Source organism: Danio aesculapii, chromosome 5, assembly GCF_903798145.1.
Source record: "Danio aesculapii chromosome 5, fDanAes4.1, whole genome shotgun sequence".
NCBI lineage: Eukaryota > Metazoa > Chordata > Actinopteri > Cypriniformes > Danionidae > Danio > Danio aesculapii.
The window spans coordinates 15,199,726-15,223,736 of NC_079439.1; the positions used below are offsets into that span (position 1 = coordinate 15,199,726).

The following is a 24,011-nucleotide window of genomic DNA, read 5'->3' on the forward strand; positions in this document are numbered from 1 at the left end:
TCACTTCCCTCAACCAGAGCTCACTGCCCTCTCATTCGGCCCTGCGCACAACTCATGAAGGACAAAGACACACACACATTGAGAGTTCACCTCTGTTCGCTTTATGTTGCTCACATCTGGATTCCATTCAAAGTGATGTCTATTTTTAGATCGCTCCTTTTTTTAGTCCTTCGATAGTGACTCCCTCTCTTCCCAGTAGATAAGCTAGCTGCTCTTGGCTTCGGTCAACTTGCTCTTTGTGTTTCCTTTGTTTTAAATCGGCTGTTTGTTGTTAGTCTTCTCTATGCAGCATATTACAATCTTCAAAAAGTTTAAGTGAAAGAGTTTTCACAGCAATACCATATTAGAACCATATTTGGTTTCTTATAGCAAGAAGTTCCTCAAAAAAAACGTTTTTTAATACTGTGTTAAATTAAAAGTTTCCATATATGTTAATGGTTCTAACATCACTGGTGTTAAATAATCTTTTTTCAAAGACCAAAATTATTGGTCCATTTAACTTATTTTCTCTTAAAATGTGATGAAAATAAACTTTTGCAAGCTGTTTGGACAGAACTATCTGTATGTATAGTGTGTCCACAGTCATATTGGAGTGGTATAAACACAACAAGTCTCTTTTTAAAAATTTCCTAATTTTAAAATAGGACCCAAATTGGCATGGGACGATAACTGTTTTCAAGGTATACTGCGGTTTGGAAAAGTCAAGGTTTTAAAACCGTCAAAAATTTCTGTAATACCGTTCCTAAGGTATGTGTCCTATTTTTTATTTATGTTTTTTTTAAGACAACAGTATCTTCAGCAGAAAAAATATCCAAATATGCCATTTTAAATTGTAAAGAATTGTTTGAAACAAATTGAATTTGTTTGAAATTGAATTAAATTGAAATTGTTTGAAACCAATGAAGAATTTCATTTAGCCCGACATCTTTACTGCTCCAAAATATTTTAAATGTTTCTCAAAATAAAATAAATTGTGCTCAAAAGGGAAAAAAAGTTTTTTTCCAGACATTTAAAAAGAATATATGTTAGAGCAGTAATCACAATACCATAATACCGTGATATTTTTATCCAAGGTTATCATACCGTCAGAATCTTATACCGGCCCATGCCTAGACCCAAATCCCAGTGACTTTGAGGTCCACTGCAACGTGATGTATGAGTGCAGTTTTTCCCGCCCACTGAACTGATTGACAGGTGCCATGTTACTATAATAACATGTACACACATTTCCACAGAACATTTATTTGCAAATAAACTGAGATTAAAATATCTGTTCCAACACTCTGATAAATTTTAGAAGTTTAAAATGTTTTTAAAATAGAGCATGTTTGTAATAAAGACAGTAAAATCGATATGTAAATCTTAACCACTATAATTACCACGGCCACATGGTGTCAGTAAACGCGCATATATGTGTGTGTAATGTAAACTGCATTTGTGTGAGACTGATCATATCAGAAAGGCTTGAATAAACACCACAAATACATAAATAAACTTACTTGGTATTTTTGACTAATGAGCTGTATTTCAGCTTCATCCATGTTTGTCTCTATCACTGACTGCTGTTTATCTGATGGAATGCATGAAGAAGCACACGTGCATGTGGCAACAATGAGCAAGGAGAAGCAGCTCATTTGCATTTAAAACCACAGGCTACAAAAACAGCTACACTGTAGACGGACACCAAAACGGGCAGATTCTGAAGGCTATATTAAATAATCTGATGGGTATTTTGAGCTGAAAGTTTACAGGCACATTCTGGAGACACCAAAGGCTCATCTTACATCTTGTAAAAGGGGTAAAATATGTGGCCATTATAAAAAAAACAAACAAAAAAGACTTCATTTGTCTATTTGAAAATCTGGAATCTAAGGATTCAAACTAAAGAAATCGAAATACAGTTGTCTATATGAAGTTCTTAGAAATGCATTGTTTATATATATATATATTCATAAAAAGCATATGGTAATACAGTTTTGATATATTTTTTGTACACTGTAAAACCCAATAAGTTAAGGTAACTCAAACCATTTAGGGAAACCGATTGCAACAAACTATTTAAGTGCAAAAACTAATCCTAATGAGTTCTGTGAACTTAATCCATTTGAGTAAATGAAGCTATTTGAGCACAGCAAAACCCAATAAATGAAGAGAACTCAAACCATCTGAGTACTGTAAAACCCAATAGATTAAGGAAACTCAAACCATTTGAGTTTAAAAACTAATCTATATGAGTACTTTGAACTTACTCCATTTAAGCTGAAGTAATGAGGTATTTAATTAACTCATTACCTTCAACACTGAGTTCAAAACGCTTTTCAAATGAGTAAAATTAACATTCAGTAAATTTTGAGTTAACTACACTCATTTCATTTGATAAAGTTGACTGTTGGGTTTTACAGTATAGGAGATTTACAAAATATATCTTCATGGAACATGATCTATACTTAATATTCAAATTCTATTAAAAAAAATCTTAATAATATTACAATTTCAAATAAAAAAATATTGTCATATAGACCATTTTTGGCCAGTTGGGTTCAATAAAAGATATTGTCATTTAATGTGATTGAAAATTAAGGTTATTCCATCGAATAATGATTTCTTAACTTTTCAAAAGCTAAGTTAAAATATTGTCTAAAAACTGTTACAACATTTTTTTGTTCGTCACATTAAAAAAAGGTCTCTTTATTTATTTCAGTTTTATTTATTGTCTGAGTCTGAAGGATATTTTATTTTGAAAAATCTTTTATTTTGACAAAATCACTGTATTCTTTCTGTTACATCTCGGTCACATAAACACGTTTAACCCACAAGCTAGCAAAATAAGTAAGAAACAGACGTCTTTGAAAAGTTTCTTTGCGAAGGGGCCCAATAAAGGATCCGCGAAGTATCAAGGAATAGATCCGCAATGCATTAGTCAACAAATCAGGTGAATCCAGCATGTCAACACAAGAAAAGATCAACTTCTTGAGCTTGCAAATGACGGCGGCCGTCCACATATTGCTTCTTATATGGTCACACATATTGGGAGCGACGCACCCAGTTAAAAACATCTACATTTTTTAGAATGCTGCAAGTGCACTGCAAGTCACGTGACAAGAACTGACCAATCAGTTTCATACTTTGTATGGAATATATAAATTTCAGTAGCCTAATTATCTCAGACAAACACAACACCCAAACACTGCAGTGCTTTTCTCATGTTGCAGCAATGTTCTGTCAGCATGTCATCCTCTGAGAAAACGCTTGATGGTTCACTAGCAATCTACGTACAGGCACATATACCACCTAACCCCCGGGCCACAGTAAAATCACATTGACCAGTCTGCATTAATAGAAACGTTGGAACACTGCATTAGAGAACTGTTTGCTGAAATGTTATTTGGGGAGTCAAAATGGTTCCATGCTGACATCACTGCACAATTTTTTTGTGAAAAGCATAAAAAAATCCCAGATGAAAACTCTTGAATATCTCAACTGTTTCCTCTAGTTAGCAGTGAGATGCTAAGCAAACTGCGGTTTCTGCCTGGAGATGCTGAAGAACACCGCAAATAAATTGACAGACATCCAAAACTTCCTGACAGATGTCACTGAAACGGGTGTCATACCTGTCTCTCTGACAGCTTGAGGCTTCGTAAACGGCAGAAGAGAGTCAGGGGAGAAGCCCATGCCTTCCAGCGAGTCTGAAAACACCCCTATCAGTAACACTTTCTGCATCTGAATCACTTCGCATGATCATGATTGCTGACATCTGGTTTGCCAACTAGCTTTAGAGCACCTTTGAAAGGAAGACATGTGGTTGAACTAAGCAAAATGGTGGGAGTTAGCAAAACAGCTAGCGGAAATTACTTACAGCACCTTTAAGTCAATTCGCTTTTCTTATGGGAGAAAAACAGACCTCTGTGTTCTTCTATAATTATATGCTAGTTGCCGGGCTTTGGAATGTGGCTGGTTGTTAGTCAATGACTACAGATGGTCTACCAGCTATACTGTGCTACAAAAACAGGCTTAACTCTACCTTAAATATGTATGAATAGCTTTGTATGTGGTGGGTGTGTGGTCCAAGAGAGTTTAGCACCTTAAAAGTGCTGTTAACTACAGTATATCAAATTTCCTGCGCTCTCTTATATTTTCCATAGCTATATATTAAAATACGTAAATTGCACATGCACCGCCTACTGTAAGTACAAGCTACATAAATTAAGTTTCTGCATTGTGATTCAAGCATGTTTTCCAATTATTTACAGTTGTGAATTGCATTATGAGATGTTGATCTCTTACCCGAGGCTCATTATTGATATGTACCCCATGTACAATTCTGGAGAACGCGAAATATGTCCCAGGAGCTATGTTTTTTTGCAGTTTTTGTTTTCATGAATCCGCCAGAGGCCACTGTGTATGCTTTTACAGATCTCAAATTTCTCGTGCAAGTACCTGCTTTTCTCACGTAAATCCACCAGAGGGCACTGTCGACTGACTGACCATCCGATAACCCCACGCACCCCCTTCCCTAAACCCAACCGATAGTGTTTTCAAAAGCAACAATTTACCCGATCACCTTCTTCGCTTAACCCAACAGTGTTTTAAAAAGCAATCCAGAGAAAAAAAAGCCCTTGCAGCCGTCTGATTTTTACCACATTTTCAGATCTTACCACATTCTCACCCTGCTTTTTATCTTTTTTATGTTATGTTTTGCCTTTTATTTTTGTTTTACCTGCTTCCTGGAACTGTTCTTCACCAGACTCGAACCCAGTCATCGTAGTCAACTCCCTTCTGCATCTCAAGTCTGCCAACGTATATGGTGAGCAACTGGACAAACAGGTTATAGCAGAAAAGCCGTCCACATGGAGGTAAGCGGTCAGCTGGTAATGCGGAAAGAAACAGAAGCCATCGGCGGCATCATACTGCCTTGCAGTTGGTTTTAAAGATGAAATGCAGCCATACGTACAGCTCTGGCTACATAATTTGCGCTCTTCAGAAATGTATATGGGGTACATTTTTTACAATGAGCCAGTGTTGTGATCTCTGCTCTGTCGACTTTTGATTTTGAAAATTCAACTGAACAGCAACCCAGACAATATATCGCTTTAAACTATTAAAAATGTTCATAAAAATCACTTTTTCTAACTTTTCAATGTTAAAAGTTGTTGGAAGAAAGATCAAGTTCCCATAATGCAATTCAAAAGCATCAACAAATGGAAAAAATAAAACATGAATCGCTAAATATGGAAAACTTTTAATTAATAGATTTTTTTTTAGTTTAGAAACCATTACCCAAGCTTCAAATCACAACCATCGGGACAAGATTGTAAAACCATATTAACAATTTTACAGCCTGTGCTCATATCTGTCACGATACTAAAGTCTGAGATCAAATTCATAAGATCTCGAACAATAGATTAAAAGACATTCATTAAAATGCCATTAAAATGTAACACATCAGTAAAACGTATAGCACAACCTAAAATGTAAAGAAAAATATTGACGAGCTGTTGGATTCTTAGAAAATAATACACACACTTGAGGTGGTGATATACCTCTATGATATACTATACTATGGTTACCACACCTTAAAACATTGTTCCGATGCTGTAATTCAAGCCGTTTGTCAGGTTTTGCCCTCAATCTGTTCCTGTGTACAGTATTAGTTTCTCACACATCATCAAAACCTGTTTTATTTCAACTTTTAACTGTTGTAAACTGTAAAATAATTACCATCATTAAACGTAATGAATTTTTAACTGTAAAACTGTCAAGACAAAAAAAAAACAACAACTGCACCTCTTACAATATTCATCAGCCAATCATCAGAATCAAGCATTCAACAGCCTCATAGCATGATGTGAACTACATTTACAATTAAGGAGGTATTCAGTGATTCAACAAGAAGAGGCGATACACACAAGAAGGGCTAATTATACAAAGGAGCTATAAAGGTTATTGCGCTCTGAATCTGAAATGTTCGTCCGTAATTTTCGCACGTTAAAACAAATAATTTCAACGTCACTTGTACTGACACACTGTCTCTGAAACTTTCGTACATCATAAAAATAAAAAAAATTGAAAGGTGTTTTGACAATTCAGAGCCACTGTACAAATGAAAGGCTGAATACAGATTGTTGTCATTTGAGCCATAGAAAACTTTATGACAAAAAATAAAGACAGAATGGTGCAGAGAGTTGAAAAACCGTGACTGGCGCACCTCTGCCCTGCTGCTTTTTGGTGTGTGTGTGTGTGTGTGTGTATGTGTGTGTGTGTGTGTGTCCATACATTTGACGTACTGCCCATAGACTTTAAAATCGCCTCATGATCTGTTTTTATCCATTGCTCTGATACATCATCCCGGCCGCCATTTATTATAATGTCTATAGGTACTGCCAGTCTCTGTTCAGGATTTGTTTACGTACATGAATGTGTGAAGTATGACAAGCAATGTATCAAAATTCCACTGATTTCCTGAAATAAACTTTGCATTTTGGGATTATCATAGTAGCACAGCTGTTTGATAATGAGCTGAACTTTCCTTCTAGTATTAGATGAACACCATATGCAGCCTATTCCTTTTTCTTTTTTTACTTTGGAGAAGAGAGAGGAGAACAAAGTATCATTGCTTGAGCTAACTCTGAATGTTTAGCATTTTTTCATAATGGATTAATTAATATGCATCAGACTTAGTATGCGAGGTTTGTTTATGTGACAAATTATTCGCATATTAATAGGAAAAATTGCATACGATACAAAAATACAATAATTTTGGACTTTAGTGTGTAAAGACCTTTAGTGGTCTGAGAATTAAGTGCTAGAGTTAAAAGGAGTGATGTATTTTTTTAATGGGGGGGGGGGGGTGAATGGGGTGTAATGTCACGTCACTTATCACAATCAGTTCCAAACAATAGCCACGAGACACAAGGAATACCTAACACCTGATTCAACACTTGAAGAAAAGTGTGTCTGAAGTTGGGGCTGACGCGATCATCATAGTTGGGGTATTTGCATAAAGCGATCTGATTGGCTAACGCATCTGTTCCCAACTTTTGCAGAGGGCAACGCTGCTGAAGTGGCGCTGACGAATCTCCAATTAAGTTCGGTGTTGACGCTGACGCCCCGTGTGAAAGGGGCATAACGTCACGTCACCCATCACAATCAGTTCCGACCAACAGCCACGAGACACAAGGAATATATAAGCTGTCCATTCATTTCATTCATTTGGATGCAGATACTGATGCGGATCCTGTCCAGAGGGGTAGGCTCCGCCCCTGCCTTCGTCCTTGGCAGTCATAGCTGGATCTACAAACTTTTGACTCAAGCATGGACGGGGCCTCTGCTAAAGAAATCCTGTTTTGTTAAATCATACTTTTGTCAAACAATACTCATCAAATAAATATAATTCAGTATTATATTTATCTCCCTGGTGTTTTTGATAGAACTGGTGCAAGCATCAGTAAAAATGTAAGAAAACTGAAAGAGTGCGCTTTCTAAAGGTGGTTTGTCAAGCCCACTCACCTCCGTGAGTTACACTTTATAGATGCACAATAGTTTTTTTCTGATATGGAGTGATTGTAAAAAAAATATCTGGTGAAAATGTCAATAAAAATGTCAGAGAGATGAAAAAGTTTGCTTTCTACAGGTGGTTTGTCAAGCCCACTCACCTGCGTGAGTCACACTTTATAGATGCACAATGTTTTTTTTGTTTGGTTTTGGAGTGATTGTAAGAACATGTCTGGTGCAAATGTGCAAAAATGTAGCTTTTAGAGCTAGTTCTACCAGGAAGACCTAATGTCACGTCGCTCATCACAATCAGTTCCAAACAATAGCCAAGACACACAAGGAATACCTAACGCCCGATTCAACACCTGTGTCAGCGTGTCTGAAGTTGGGGCTTAAACGATCATCATAGTAGCTTCAGCCAATGAAATTAGTCTGCAATCGGCTACTGTCTGAGTTGTGGTATTTTCATAAAGCGATCTGATCGGCTGACGCATCTGTTTCCAACTTCTGCAGAAGGCAACGCTGCTGAAGCAGCGCCGAAGGATCCACAATTCAGCTCAACAAAGTTTGATGTCACCCATTTAGGAAGCGGAGACACTGACGCATATTGTGAATGAGGTCTAATGTCCTCCCCGCAACCACCAGGTTGGCCCTGTCCAGGGGGGTAGTTTCTGCCCCCGCCTTCATCCTTAGCAGTCATAGCTGGATCTACAAACTTTTGACTCAAGCACGGACGGGGCCTCTGCTAAAGAAATCCTGTTTTGTTAAATCATACTTTTGTCAAACAATACTGATCAAATAAATTTGATATCATAATTATCTGCTTGGTCTTTTTGGTAGAACTGGTGCAAGCGTCAGTAAAAGTGTCAGGCCCACTCACCTGCATGAGTCACACTTTATAGATGCACAATTATTTTTCTGATATGGAGTAATTGTAAGAAAGTGTCTGGTACAAATGTGCAAAACTGGTGCAAGTGTCAGTAAAGATGAATTTTCTACAGGTGGTTTGTGAAGACCACTCACCCGCGTGAGGGACACTCACAATTGAAAATGTTTTGGGAACTAATTTTTTTATAAATAAAAAGGAAGGTTATTTAACTAGCGACAACAGTTTTTCCACTATAGAAAAACACGCGCAAGTCATTTACTATGGGTCCATTTGGATTTCACATTGGCTTTCAATCTCTAGAGCGCTAAAAAAAAAGCAACATCAGAGCAATGAAACTGTCCTCGGGGCCCAACGAATGCGACCGCAGGAATGACAGAGAGCGTGAAAAAGGTGTTGGTACAGAGAAAATGACAGAAACAGTATGGAAGTAAGAAAGCAAAGTGGTAGCATGGGAGAAAAAAATGCAAGATTGAAAAAAAAATGAAAGAGAGAGAGCTGAAGAGACAGGATGACAATAAAAGGGAGAGATGTGTGAAAGGTTGTTGAAAATAGGCCGGCGTTTGACAGACCTGGGGGGGGGGGAGACTGCAGTCGAGAATTGAGCTCACAGCTTGTACCAAGTTTGACCTTTTCATGAAAGTGGCGAGCGCATAAAAAAATAGAAAGACTTTCTTTTTTTTCTGTCCCCTTTAACAAACAGCCTCCGTCTCGAGCGAACAGGTCCACAAAGGGTACAGGAGACAGATTTATTGAATGAAAAAAGAAACACACTTTTACAGACAATGAGACGTACGAGCGCACGTCGGTTGGAGAGGATAAATCACAGACTGTCTGTGTATATCTGTGTGTAGGGAGGAGTTGAGTACAGATAGAAGGATAGGACCGGCTTCAATCCACTTGCATAAACACGCACACGTACACACATACACACGCAGTGGGCCTGTCCTTTTCAGCGGAGGCCGTCATTATAGTAATTGGAGGGTAGAGAGATGTGCTAGGCAGGCAGTCCCTTTCTCTCTCTGTAGCTTTGCCATCCTCAGCGCGTTCTGCATTCAGAGGATTCGCCTAAGTCAGCGGGAGTTTCCTTCTGGCCTGAGTTGAGCTCGCCTGTAATTTTCAGTTTGACCCGTCTCGTTCTGCCAGGCTGCCGGCCGAGCAGATCTACTGTGGGATGTTATGAAGGAGGCGTGGCAGGGGCGGGGCCTTTGACTCCCCTTTGAAATCTCACAGCTGAATTTCAGCATGGAGGCAACAGTTCAGCCAATTTAAGAAGGACGCTATGAAATATTTGAGATTTTTTGTGGAATCTTTTTTTCCTGTGTTGATTGCCTGGTTATGTTTTAATGTTTAAAGTCAACACGAACTGTCAGTTACAATGTTTTTTTTGTATTATGATGCAGTTTCTAGGGAAATGGAATATTAAATGAGAAAGTAGTGGGCGTGGCTTTTTTTTCTACTGCAAGCTGATTGGATGTAGTAAAGTAGGCATTTCATTCAGAAAGTTTGGGAAAATGGTTTTGGGAGAATTACTACAACCTAACAGACTTGTCCTCCTCAACATTTCTGTTTGTTGTCAAAACAGCCAGTTGGAGGGGCGTGGCTAAGTCTGTTAGCCACAGCCAATACCTCAGACAGATGTAATCTGAGAATTGAACTGAAAACAAAGTGCATTCCAGATTTCAATTTTAGACAACAAGGGCAAACATTTTTGTTTTCTTAATGACATGCACAGGTAAATTGCTCACCACAAAACTAGCAATGCTAGCTAATGAAATCATTATGTGAGATTTGATTTCATGTGTACTTTAAATAATTGATTTTCTAAGCAAAATGCTTTTCTGATTCTGGTTATGTTTTAATGGTTAAAGTCCACATGAACTGAAATCTGCGACTATATTATTTTCGTATTGTGATGCAGTTTCTAGAGAAAAAGAATATTAAATGAGAAAACAGTGGGCGTGGCTTGTTTTTTCTACTACAAGCTGATTGGATGTAGTAAAGTAGGCATTTCATTCAGAAAGGTTGGGAAATGAGTTTTAATTGACTTCATATAGTAAAATGGCAAGCCACTTGAGTCTGTGTTGACAAAACTGCACTACTCATTTACACACAGCTCTTTGATAATGAACATGGAGGAGAAACGGGAACGAAAAGAAGTTTACTTGCAAAACAGACATGCGTTTGCTTTGCCTGCGAATCCCTGGCGTCTTTAAGATGGAGATAATTGTGGAGGAGGGTCTTCAGGGGGTGTGGGTGTGGAAAATACTGGGTAAATATTATCTCTGCTGCGATCCAGCTCCCCACCTCCTACCACACACACCCACAGACACACACACACACTCTGCTGGAGCTCTAAATCCCTCAGACTGCCAGTCTAAGCACTCTACGAGCTCACACACAAACATTAAAGTGCACTCTGATGCTTTGCCTGCTTTTTTGTCTTTCATCCTCCCCGAAAAGCGCATGTGTGCAGCTCAAGCCTACTGTTTATGTGGTTCATGGCCCAAACGAAGTCACACATGACCTGAAACAGTAGTTAAACACACACCGCGGACACACTGTGTACTTTTTCCTGTTCTTTCTGGACTTTCTCTCTCGCTGTAGCTCAACTAAAGCCATTTCCTGTCCATTTAAGGTTGTGTTCCCAGCTGAGGGCTTAAAAGGAGATGCTATCAGTTTATGTGCGTACATATAAAATTACGCGTACTCTGCTTGATGTTTATTGTCACTGTTTTTATTAATTATCAACTGAGATTTGAACTGAAACGCGGAAAGACTGAGGGGTGAGTTCACTGATAAGTAGTGGCATATCTTGCAGCAACAATCTAGTCTAGAAAAGTCCTGTGTGTCAGGATTAATTAAAGCAATGCAATTCTTGCCCTTTTTGTATACTATTGTTCAAAAACTCAAAAGGTCAATAGATTTATTTGTAAAAGGAGTCTTTTTGTTCAACAAGGACACATTAAATTGACTACAAGTGACATTTAAGACAATAATAACGCTGAAAAAGATTACATTTGTCATTTATTCATTAAAGAATCCTGAAAAATCCTTGACATCACAAAAAAAATCCATTAAATTCATATAAATATATTTAATTACAAAATTTAAGTTCTTCATAATAATATTTTTACTGAATTTTAATCAAACATTCATCCATTGTCCTTCCGCTTAGTCCCTTATATATCAGGTGTCACCACAGTGGAATGAACTGCCAACTAATCCGGTATATGTTTTACGCAGCGGATGCCCATCCAGCCACAATCCAGTACTGGGAAACTTTCAGATTCACACACACTCATACACTATGGTGAATTTAGTTCATCCAGTTCACCTACTCTATAGTGCATGTCTTTGGAGTGTGGGGGAAACCGAAGCACCTGGAGGAAACCCACACGAACACGGGGAGAACATGCAAACTCCACACAGAAATGCCAACTGGCCCAGTCGGGACTCAAACCAGTGACTTTCTTGCTGTGAGGTGACAGTGCTACCCACTGAGCCACCATGCCACTTTTAATCAAACAAACTAGGCTTATAATTGAGCAAAATATTCAAGATATGAACTGAGAAATACCAACCAAAGGTTTGAATTGTAGTGCAGATTATCTATTCAAAACTCTACAGGTACCTGGCACAATTAATGTTGTGATATTATGTTAACCTTAACCTACGTTAACCCCGAGTTTTATTTATAAAGATCTTTGTGTGCACTTTGTATTGATCTTTACAGAAGTAATTTATCAAATGATGGAGAAGAGGGTTATAACGTGGCATACGTCCAGACGTGCGGCGTAGACTAGTGCACTTTCTGCATTTTAAAGAGCCGAATCAGGCGTCTGGACTACAGCACAGAAGAGACGTTTTACAGTCTCAGCATATTATGCCAGATCAAGGTAGCCTGCAGCATCTATTTATTCCCAAACTGGCCTGTAAATGACAAATTGTGATTATCAGTGCTAATTTTGCCATAGCCATATCACCCTGCAGCCCAAGAATGGTTACTCACTGAAGCTAAGCAGGGCTGAGTCTGGATGAGAGATGACATGGGAAAATTAGGTTGCTGTTGGAAGTGGTGCTAGTGAGGCCAGCAGGGGGCGCTCAACCTATGGTCTGTATGAGTCCTAATGCCCCAGTATAGTGAAGGGGACTCTATACTGTCAGTGAGTGCCGTCTTTCAGATGAGATGAGGTCTCGTATGGTCATTAAAAATCCCCTGGCACTAAAGAGTAGGGGTATAACACCGGTGTCCTTGCCAAATTCCCTCTATCGGCCCTTACCTATTATGGCCTCCCAGTTATCCCCATCCATTGAATTTGGCTGTATCACTGTCTCTTCACTACACCATTAGCTGGTGTGTGGTGAGTACACTGGCACCGTTGTCCTGTGGCTGCCATCGCATTATCCAAGTGGATACTGCACACTGGTGTTGGGGGTGAGAGATCCCCTCATAATTGTGAAGCACTTTGGGTATATGGATAAGTGAAGTTTATTTATAAACTAATTTCGAGAGGACAGAATGCTTAAGATTTACCACAGCCGGTCCTGCATTAGCTAATCATCATCTTCCTATCATATGATTCCTAAGTCACTATAAATAACCTCAATCTTCACTCTACAACTATCTTTGTCTTGAAGAAACCCCACTTCCTCCCCTTTTTTACACAGATTGGGCGGCACGACGGCCCAGTGGTTAGCACTGTTGCAAGAAAACCACCGTCTCTGTTCTCGCCGAAGCTAGTTGCCGTTTCTGTTCAGAGTTTACATATTCTGCCTGTGTCCGCGTGGGTTTCCTCCAGGTTCCCCAGTTTCCTCCCACCATCCAAAGATATGCATTATATGTAACAGACTAAGCCAAATGAGCGCTATTGCCTAGCTCCCAGCATTGGTATTTTTCCTTCTCAAAGTAGTTTACCTCTCGGCCTGTGAAGAGAGAGCCCTGGGCTCGAGGATCCCTTGATCATGCTGTCCCTCTCTTGGCATTATAAATCCTCAGCTAAGTGTGAACGCTTGAAATACACATTACTTACTTCTTACTTACTAATTTTGTACTCTTAGGCCCCGTTTACACTAATACGTTAATACGTTTTAGTTTTAAAACGCATAAGTTTTGCTACGGTTACTCCATCTGTCCACACTATGCTGGAGTTTTCGAGCCCTGAAAACTATGCTTTTTGAAAATGCTGGAACGGCTGTTTGATTTTAAAACACTGCTGCCCCGTCTCAGTGTGGATGGGGCAAAACTGAGACATCTGAAAACGAAGATGGGGCTGTAGACATCTGATTGGGGCTTTTTCTCAATATTAAGTAGCCTACACGCAGTTTAAATTTGCATACGCTCCTTGTAAGTTCAGACTTCGCAAGTTTGATATGGAAAACAAACTCCCGAGGACACGTCGGGTAAATCTTCAAAGGGAACAGGGTACTGTATAACCTCATTCACAATGTTGTTTCACTTTCTTAACACTCAAATGGAAACATGATATGGGGAATTGCCTATTTTCATTTTGATATTAACTTAACAGACACCAAAAATGTTAAGGCGTCGTGTAGCTACATATTATATGATCGTCATCTTCACTGTTTGCATATTTATAACAAAACAGAGCTTATAACATAACTGGCTCCTTTCATTTTCATTGAAAATACGAAATATACCCTCTCTTTTGCTGAATATCAGTTTTAATAATCAATAATGGCCATTATTAAAGTATAACGTACAATAAGTTTATACAATATAGGAAATAAAAGCAAGCAATCATTCAAATGTGCAGAATCAGTGTACTGTGGTTACATTAATTAATATATTAATTCATCTTTGCGCTCAGCCAAAACACGTTACCTGAAAACTAGTAAGAGATTCAAAAGACCAAAGTCAGGAAATATGTCATTAGATATAGACAACAAGATGAATTAAATATCACATTTAACAAATATAGTGAAATTAGATCCAGCGGTAGATCCTTGATGAACAGTCCGACGTGCACAGCTCTCACCGCTGCATTGCATGCCAGAGTGTGCGTGTGGTCATGTGATGTGCATTTTCAGCTGTGTAGTGTGGATGGAGAGTTGTTCAGAAATGCTAGGTGAGACGCTAGTGTGGACGTGATATAGTTTTCATTCTAAAAACTGAAACGTATAAGTGTAAATGGGGCCTTAACCTGATTTTTTAGCTGAAACACACAAATACACCTCAAAAATAAGTCTTGTAGACATTACTTTTGTTTAAAAAACACCTTACGAACGCCTCAGGCAGAACAGATGTACTTGAGAAACAAAACCGTGAAAATAAGCTTCCAAAGCAAATTTCAGTCTGAAGTCTAAAAGTTTCTTTTCTTACTCCTCCGGGGATTGTTTTTCTCCTACTTTAAGCATAAACCTCGCTGAATTTTGCTAGACATATGCATAAACATACCCTGCCAATGAGTTAAGGAAAAGTACACCTAATTGATGATAATATTATGCAACTTTGCTTCTCAAGCGACTTTACGTTTGTAGATGTTTTCCCAGAAAAGACAAAAATACTGATGAAGAAAGACTTTTGCTAAAGAGTGCAATTCATTCTTAGTGTATTCCCACAAGAGAGAAAAAAGGAGGCACAAATGGAGCGAGCACAAATGAATAGAAAAGTAAGCCCTTTACCATAAAAGCCTATAAAACCAAGCAGTAATGTGATATCTCAGCGAACTGAAAAGCAGAAATCACACCTCTTATCTCAAATCTGCATGGAGAATGAAGGGAGGGGTCGACGGAAGAAAAGAAGAAAGGGTAAAGAAAGAAGGAGTGTCATAAAAACGGAAAAAAAGGAAACGGGAGAGTAGGCCAATTTGCAGCGCCGTCACCGCTGGGAGGAACTGCTCACAGTTTTGTTTGGTCATTAGATACTCACCATTATATTTTACAGTCTTGCGTGGGATGGGGTTCCAGTTGACGCAGATCCCCTTTTCAAAGCCGATCACGAAGATCACAAGAAGAACTTTCGCACACCCCATTTCTATTCTCCGTATATGGGGTTCTGATTGGATGAGGAAGCGGGGGGTTCTGATTGGTGTGGAGGCTCCAGATGCGCACGACGGCTCCTGTCAGGGGAGATAAAGAAAACAAAAAACATCAACAAATGCGATTACGGGATGAACAGCAACCTCCCTAGAGCCTTCCTGTCGCTATCCCAATAGCGCTGGGACTGCTTACGGAGTGACAAAACACAGTCGGGGCGATTTAATGACAGATTTTACACTCTCTCGGAAGGTACGACGATATACGCATCCTGGCAGACCACCAGCCAAATTATGGATGGCTGTCAGAGCAACTCACAATCGTTCACCAAGAACACGCCGACACTGAAGAAGGCTTGTTTTTGACAGCCACGTACAAATGAAGAAGAAATGCATTTGTAATTATAATTGGAGTGTATGCGTTCTCCATAATGCATTACGATGACGCCTGAGGCAAGGTTTCAAGAAAAAAAAGAAGGTCTGAGAGGTCCAGTCTGTTCTGCAATAGCCGTTTTCACACGTTTGCTCTAATCATCAACTCGCACCTGTTTCTCTCCATTAAAAAGGGAAATTAGGGCCTTGATAATATTTGCTGATTTGAGAGCAAACCCATTGACTTTTAAATGTGCGTCAAATGTCAAATCCTGTTAAGCGGTGCAGATAACACAGTAAAACCCTCTCTCTTTCTCTCTGCCTGGGCTGTGCTTTTTATCATTCGGTCTGAAAAATAAAGGGTGGGCCGAATTTAAATCTTCGCAATGATAAGCAAGTGTGGAAGGGCGGCCTCTTACCCTCATTGGATTGAGATGCGGACCCGTGCAGGAGCAATCTCGCCGCCATTGATTTCTGTTTTTCTTTTTTCGCATTAGCATGAAAGGGAGGGAGAGCTAGATAAGAGAAGTCAGAGATGTGGCGATTTGCTCCAGATGAGTTGTCTGTAATAGACGGGTTGCAATATAGCAATTCGATGACTCACATCTCCACCTGCACACTTTTTTTATTGGATCGATGCGCTGGTGCTTGTATCTGTATTGCGGGGAGGGGCTGGAATGTGTCAAATTGTTGTGACAGGTGGTGTCGACTCCACTTTTAAAAACAAGTGAAGAGTTCAGATGCACAATCCTTTAAATGCCGTCTGACATTTTCATTTTAAATTAGCTTTTTTTATCAAGGTCTTCATTAGGTTCAGTAATTTATTTATTTATTTATTTTTTGACAAAAAAATATTTTTATGGTCTTTAAAGTGAAATAATTCAACATAAACGTAGGAGGCTGAAATATATGCTCATTTTTGATAGAAATTTTATAATAATTTTTTTTAGGGGTTTTCACCTTTAATGACAGGACAGTGTAGATTAACAGACAGGAAAGTGTGGGGAGCAGAGAGAGGGGAAGGATCGGCAAAGGGCCTCGATCCGGGAATCGAACTCGGGTCACTGCAAGCACCTGGGTGCTATATGTTGACGCACAAACCACTAGGCTATTGGTGCCAACTTTCATCTGAAATTTTAAAAGTTCAGATGTTCGCCACAAATTTTTCTTGTAAAAACTAAATTTATAGGGGAGAGCGATTAATTAATTTTGGGTGATCCAACCCTTAAAATAAAAAACCAGACCTTTGCCGACTTCAATATATTCAATACAATATATTACCGACTTACAATAATTTTTATGTGAAGGACATTTATTTTTTTCCCCCAAAAATCTAAAGGATGTGACTTACACACACTCCAAATGTCTATTTTTCAATCAATTACACATGAAACAAATGCTTATAATGATCAATACAATACAGTAAGAACTCTCCTGTACTGTAATGTCAATGTGTCATGGATAAACAGAGTATAAAATGTTTCCTATATATATATATAAGCCCTGTGTGTCACAGCTCACTAATATAACAGATTCCTGACTGTTACACTGAGAGGCTTTACAGGATCATGCTTGACCAGCAGAGGGATTATGGGTAGAGCTTTAACAGTAACAGGGCAGAGGAGCTCTTAAAAAACCTTGAGCTAAAAAACCTTGTGCTTCAGAAAAACCCCATTTCAAACACCAAAACAGAAACGTGTCATGTGTGCACCAGGAAGAATACTTCATATTATATATTTCATACTTTTATAAAACTTATTTTGACTTTTTTAAGCTTACAGGATGTTCATGGAGTAGCAAAATATAGAATAAATGCAAAAGCAGTGTAAAAAACCCCCTGATATGACCAAAAGTCATCACAACAAATGTTTTTATGTTACTTTAACTTATTTTAATAAGATTTTTTTGCTATTTTTTAAGTTTAACTTCCTATTTTTAATCAGTTTGATTAATAAAAGTTGAGATGCCTAGAAAAGTTAAACACAGGCTCATTGTGAATATGTACCCCCGTAAACATTTCTGGGGATCACGAATTCTGTAGCCAGAGCAACGTAAGGCTGCATTTTGTTTTTAAAATGAACACTACAGGCCAGTATGACAGCACCGGCGGCTTTTGTTTCTTTCTATGCTTAACAGCTGACCGATTACCTCCATGTGGACAGCTTTTACCCTGTAATGTAGCATAAGTCGGCAGGCTTGAGACTTGAGACGAGTTGACCGCGACAACATGGTTCAAGTCTGGCGAGCAATGATTTAGACAGCACGTAAAACAAAATGCAAAAAATTAAATAAACAAGTAAATAACAGGGTAAGAGCGTGGTAAGATCTGAAAATGTGGTAAAAATTAGGCAGCCATCAGGGCTTTTCTGGATTGTTTTCAAAACACTGTCAGTTTGGTTAGGGAAGGCAGAAGGTGGGTCTATCAGTGCATTTGAAAACACTATTGTGTTGTGTTTAGGGAAGAGGGTTACACCCCATTCACACGGGGCATCAGCGTCAATGCATCCCATTCACTTTGAATGGGTGACGTCAGGCATTGCCGAACTGTATTGTGGATCCGTTGGTGCTGTTTCAGTGGCGTTGCTCGCAGCAGAAGTTGGGACTTTTTCAACTTTTCAAGCGCCAACGGAAGCATCAGCCAATTAGATTGCTGTATGCAAATACCCCCGCTCAGACAGTAGCTGATTGCTGACTAATTTTATTGGCTGACGTTGCTATGATGATCGCGTCAGCCCCAACTTCAGGCACACCCTCTGTCAAGCGTTGGCACTGAAGCCTGTGTGAATCGGGCGTTATCGGGTAAATGGGTACTTTTGAAAACACAATCGGTTGGGAATAAGGGAAAGGGTTGAGTGGGTGAATAGGTCGGTCAGTCAGATGACAGCAGCCTCTGGTGGATTTACGTGAGAACAGCAGGCATGAATAGCACTCGCAACAGAAATTTAAGATCTGAAAAAAGCGTACACAGCAGCCTCTGGTGGATTTGTAAAAACTAAAACTACAAACAAAACGTAGCTCCTGGGACATATTTCAGGAGTACGTATCAATAACAAGTCTGCGTTGGAAATGTTAAATTGCCTGAACTAAACAATTTAAGGCAGCAAAAATTTTTTAAATGTGAGGTAAACAAAATACGAACAATTCTGGTGACCTTATTCTAAAATGTGGACATGTGTTCGCTTTTGCGATTGTTTTAGTCCAGGGGTGCCCAAATTTTTCTTATGAAGGGCCAAAAACCAAATTTTATTGAGGCTAGTGGACACTTTTATTTTAATATTAAAAAATAACTAAAAAACATTGCTTTATATCAACTAATACAGTACATATTTTTTTACACTTAGTACAGTAAAAACAAAAACAATCTCAATAAATAATAGTTACACAGTTTTTTTTGCCTTGATTTGCTTAGCCATGTCTCCTGCATAGTCCTCTATTTGTCAAGTGACAGTAATTACATTTAAAAACTCAGATTCATTTACATTTAATTGAAACATTTAATTTCAATTTGCTTTTTTGTAGCTCAGTAACAAAACAAACACACACAAAAAGGTTACATCAAATTAGAAATGACAATCTCTATTAAATGCATTCTCTTCATCATTCTCAGATGGGATGGTGGGCAAAATCAAAGGTTACAATGGGCTAACTTTGGCCTGTGGGCCCTACTTTGGGCAGCTCTGTTTTAGACCTTAAGATTCAGTCGCCTATGGGAGAAATGACTAGGAATAACAAACAGCAGAAAACGATCAAACTACTTGCTCTACAAACAAGTGTGTTCATGACTCTACATATAAAGTAGAATGAAATGTTAAGAAAAGATCAGTTTGCAACATCAAGCAGAATAACGAGCAATTTTAACATCTAAAAATCAATGGAAGCGATTGAGACCGGAAGTCTCAAGCCAAAAAAACTCCAATGGCTGCGCCCACTCATATGTAAAGAATAAGGACAATAGACTTTGTTTTAGATGTGAAGATGGACACCCCCAAGAAGCTTGTTTTCAATAAAACTCCTCTCTAAAGCAAACAAGCAACCTTTCTTATACTGTTTTTCAAGCACATCCGGAAAAAGGCCAAAGGTTGAGTGATGACCAGCTTTGCAAGTCCAAAGCATTTCCCATCTATTTCCAATCTGCTCTCATCTTCCTTTCAATAATAAGCTCTTTTCCAGAACTAACAGCCAATCCCCATGTTCATCGTCTCAACTAAAAGAAGACCCTTTGAACTGTGACCTACTGACCTCCAAGAGCCAACAGATGTCAAGGCAACAGCACGGCCAGGAGACGAAAGGTGGACAGCGCACAAACGGATGCACAAGAGGAAACAACTCCACCCCTCAACATAAACAGATCTTCCCAGTGCTACACTCAAGAGCTTTCCTCCTTCCTTCCATCCCTCGTTCCTCCATCATCCCCCCTTTCATGAAAGTTAAACAAAGGGCCTTAGCATGTCAGTGGCCGGTAATTTCCCAACATCCTGCCACTATCAATTCCACAAAACTGACCACTCAACGCCAGCTGCTGCTCAATGCAGCCCCCATGTCTAAAAGCACACAGCATAAACAGACCGAATAAAAGAGTTCAATCTGCCTTCAGCATTTGATTTATTTATTTCGGTATCGGATCAGATGGCACTAGTCAAAACAAGGCAGCGTGCCTCCATTCCCTGGAGTGGGTGGATCCTTTATAGGCACAGAACCAGGGCAGGAGGTGGTTAGTGGAGCCACCAACCCTCTCAAGGTCTCTGTCCTGACTCATAAGTCATGTTTACGCTTGACGTATTCAGTCTGGCACGAACCACTGCAGACACGTGCATCTCAATGACACGAGAGCTGTTTGCTCTACATCATTTCCATCACGCGTTTCCCAAATAACAGGCCAAAATCCAGAAATCAATAAGGTAATTAAGAAGTAAGCATGTTGTTACACTGGTTTAATGATGATTTGGTGTACAGTTGAAGTCAGAATTATGAGCCCTCCTGAATTATTAGCCTGCCTGTATATTAGGCAAGTTTTGGCTAATTAGTTAGGCCAGACAGAATCTGTGGAATTTGCTATTTCTGCTGAGAACTTTGTAAAAAATCTGTGGATTTATGCGCAATAATTTTAGGAGTATCAACTAAAAACTTGATATATAAAATCAAAAAATAATACCTTTTTAACATCAATTCAATGTTTACAATGCAAATCCAATTAGATCCACTTTTTTGGTAAACAAAGCAAGTCTCTCGCATAATAAATCTACTAAAAGACAAACGTATTACTTTATTGTATATTACTGTATTGTAAATAAATCATAAGAACCTTTTAATATGACTATTATTATATCACAATAATATTAGTGAAATTAATGCAAAAACTGAATGAATATAAATTTACACAAGTAAATACATAGACTCAATGATGGGCTAAAAATCTGGGAAAATCTGCGGACTGTTGCGCGCACAGATTCCGTGTGGGCCTACAATCAGGCAAGTCATTGTATAACAATGGTTTGTTCTGTAGAAAATTGGACAAAACAATTGGATAAGGGGGCTAATAACATTGACCTTAAAACGGTTGAAAAAAATTTAAAACTGCATTTATTCTAGCTAAAATAAAACAAATAAGACTTTCTCCAGAAGAAAAATTATTATACAGGGTTCCCAAACTTCCCACAAGTACTTGCATTTCAGACATATGGATTCAAGGTCTGGAAAATACTTAAAAACAAACATAGGTCACTGAAATTTCTTGAATTAAATTTGAAACATAGTTTGTTTATGGTTTTATTTCAACAGTTCTACTCAATTTTTAAAAACAAAACAAAAAAAACTGAGAAGTTCTTAAATTAAAAATCTTAAATTTTGTAAAATAACACTGTCAAATTATGCACTTTTCTTCACAAACCACATTTGAATATTACCAGTATTGAATTTAACATATTTTATTAAAGTGACTTTTTTTGGAAAATGACTCTGACATTTTTTACTTAAATATTAAGTGTAAATGAAATGTTAAGTACAGTAAGGACTTTCAAAGTCTTTGAAAGGTCTTTAATCTGCAGTACATGAAATTGTGGGAACCCTGATTATAGAAAATACTGTGAAAATTGCCTTGCTCTGTTAAACGTCACTTGGGAAACATTTAAAATAAGGAAACAAATTTAAATAAATCACAGGAGGGTGAATAATTTTGACTTTAACTGTAAATTTGTCAATTTATTTGAACCCCAGGAAGAATAGCCACCACGTTGGTAGTGGCTAATGAGGATCTAAATCATAGGTCTCAAACTGGAGTCCTGGAGGGCCGCAGCTCTGCACAGTTTTGCTCCAAACCTAATCAAACACAGCTGATGCAAATAATCAAGGTGTTCAAGACTACTAGAGACTATTAAGCAGGTGCGAGTTGAAGGTGGTTGGAGCTAAACTGTGCAGAGCTGCGGCCCTCCAGGAATTGAGTTTGACACCATTGATCTAAATAAACACATAAACATTGTAGAATGTTCTTTCAAACTATTTCAATATACATTGAAATTACAAGTTAAAAAAAAGGATGATTGAAAAAGAACACGAATCCAAATTGAAAACACTTTCACCTCTGAGTTATTGGTGTTAATTTGGGTCCCCGTAGTAATTATCTTAATTATCTGATTAACCTTATGTAAATGGTAGCCTAACTTTCCAGTTTTCACTAGAAATATTTTCCAATCTAATCGGACCGGCAGCATTAAATAACCCCGGAGCTCGACCAGCGAGGAAAAAATCATGCCATGTTTCCACTGTAGGGTCCATAGTCTGCCATAATGTTAATGTCGTTTTTGTGTGTTTACATAGATAAATATGTGTGTAAATAAAAGTGTAAATGCACAGTACTGTGGAAGGGGTAGGGGTCCAAATTTATAATTGGGATTGGGCCCAAATGATATTATCTAGTCATCAGTAAAACTGAATAAAATATTAATTTAAAACAAAATAGTTAAAACCTGATTAACTTATTCAAATACAGTTGAAGTCAGAATTATTCGCCCCCCTTTTTTTTCTTTTTTAAATATTTCCCAAATGGTGTTTAACAGAGCAAGGAAATTTTCACAGTATGTCTGATAATATTTTTTCTTCTGGAGAAAGTCTTAATTGTTTTATTTCAGCCGGAATAAAAGCAATAATTTTTAAAAAGCCTTTTTAAGGTAAAATTATTAGCCCCTTTAAGCAATATATTTTTTTCGATAGTCTACAGAACAAACCATCGTTATACAATAACTCGCCTAATTACCCTAACCTGCCTAGTTAACCTAATTAACCTAGTTAAGCCTTTAAATGTAAAATATCTAGTAAATATTATTAACTGTCATCATAATATATTATTAACTGTCATCATGGCAAAGATAAAATAAATCAGTTATTAGAAATGAGTTATTAAAACTATTACGTTCAGAAATGTGTCGAAAAAATGTTCTCTCCGTTAAACAGAAATTGGGGGAAAAATAAACAGGGGGCGAATAAATCAGGGGGGCTAATAATTCCGATTTCAACTGTAAGCTGAAGTAAAATAAAAGCTTTTGTTGTGATGGATTTTTGTCATATTAGTTTTATAGTGTATTTCCATGTGCTAAAAAAGTCTGATAGTTGGCCCTGAGAAAGTCCCAACAAGGCCCAATTAGGCTCCGGAATTTCCTGTGAAAAACGCACTTGTTGGAAGCGCACTTGCTTTTAGCATGACAGTGTAAACAGGCTACTGACTAAAACCCTCCAAGGTTGGATGTCTAATTCAAGGCCAAAGAAACAATCCTTTCAGCCACATCAATGGTAGATTGTTGTTACAAATCGGTAATTTCTATAAAATTGCATCTTTATAATGTCACTAACAGACAAACAAGGTAAGAATCTGTACCTCAGCGTACAGTCTTAGCGTTTAGGAGAATTTAGATTGAAAGTTCTCCAGTACCAATAGATTAAAAAGCAATTTGAATTCTCCTCCATTACATTTAAATTCAAACAGCATTCTGAAATCAGATTCTGAAAGACATGAAACTCTGAAACAAACACCTCCATTAAATGAACCTCCATTTACCGGCTGCTCTCAGTAAGTGATAATAGCACAATGTTAATTGCGCCAGGCAAAGGGATTTGTGAATTAGGCACAATCTATAATAAGCCTAATTTACATAGAAAGGAGGTGTGTTTGCGCTGAAAAGAATGACAATGGCTTAATTTGAATAACACGGCACAGCAGCTGCATTCTGCCTGGTTAAACTGAATTATATATGTGAAATGAAACAGACATTCTG

The 24,011-nt window shown here is 38.2% G+C and overlaps 1 protein-coding gene across 1 annotated transcript in view; it reads right to left on the reverse strand.

Annotated features, from left to right (window-relative positions):
* Positions 1-24,011, reverse strand: part of sema4c (sema domain, immunoglobulin domain (Ig), transmembrane domain (TM) and short cytoplasmic domain, (semaphorin) 4C) — a 119,329-nt gene that overhangs the window by 37,190 nt on the left and 58,128 nt on the right. The window contains exon 2 of the mRNA XM_056457444.1: positions 15,270-15,459. Coding sequence (XP_056313419.1) covers positions 15,270-15,372 — 103 coding nt within the window. The 5' untranslated portion in view covers positions 15,373-15,459. The remainder of the gene's footprint in view (positions 1-15,269; positions 15,460-24,011) is intronic.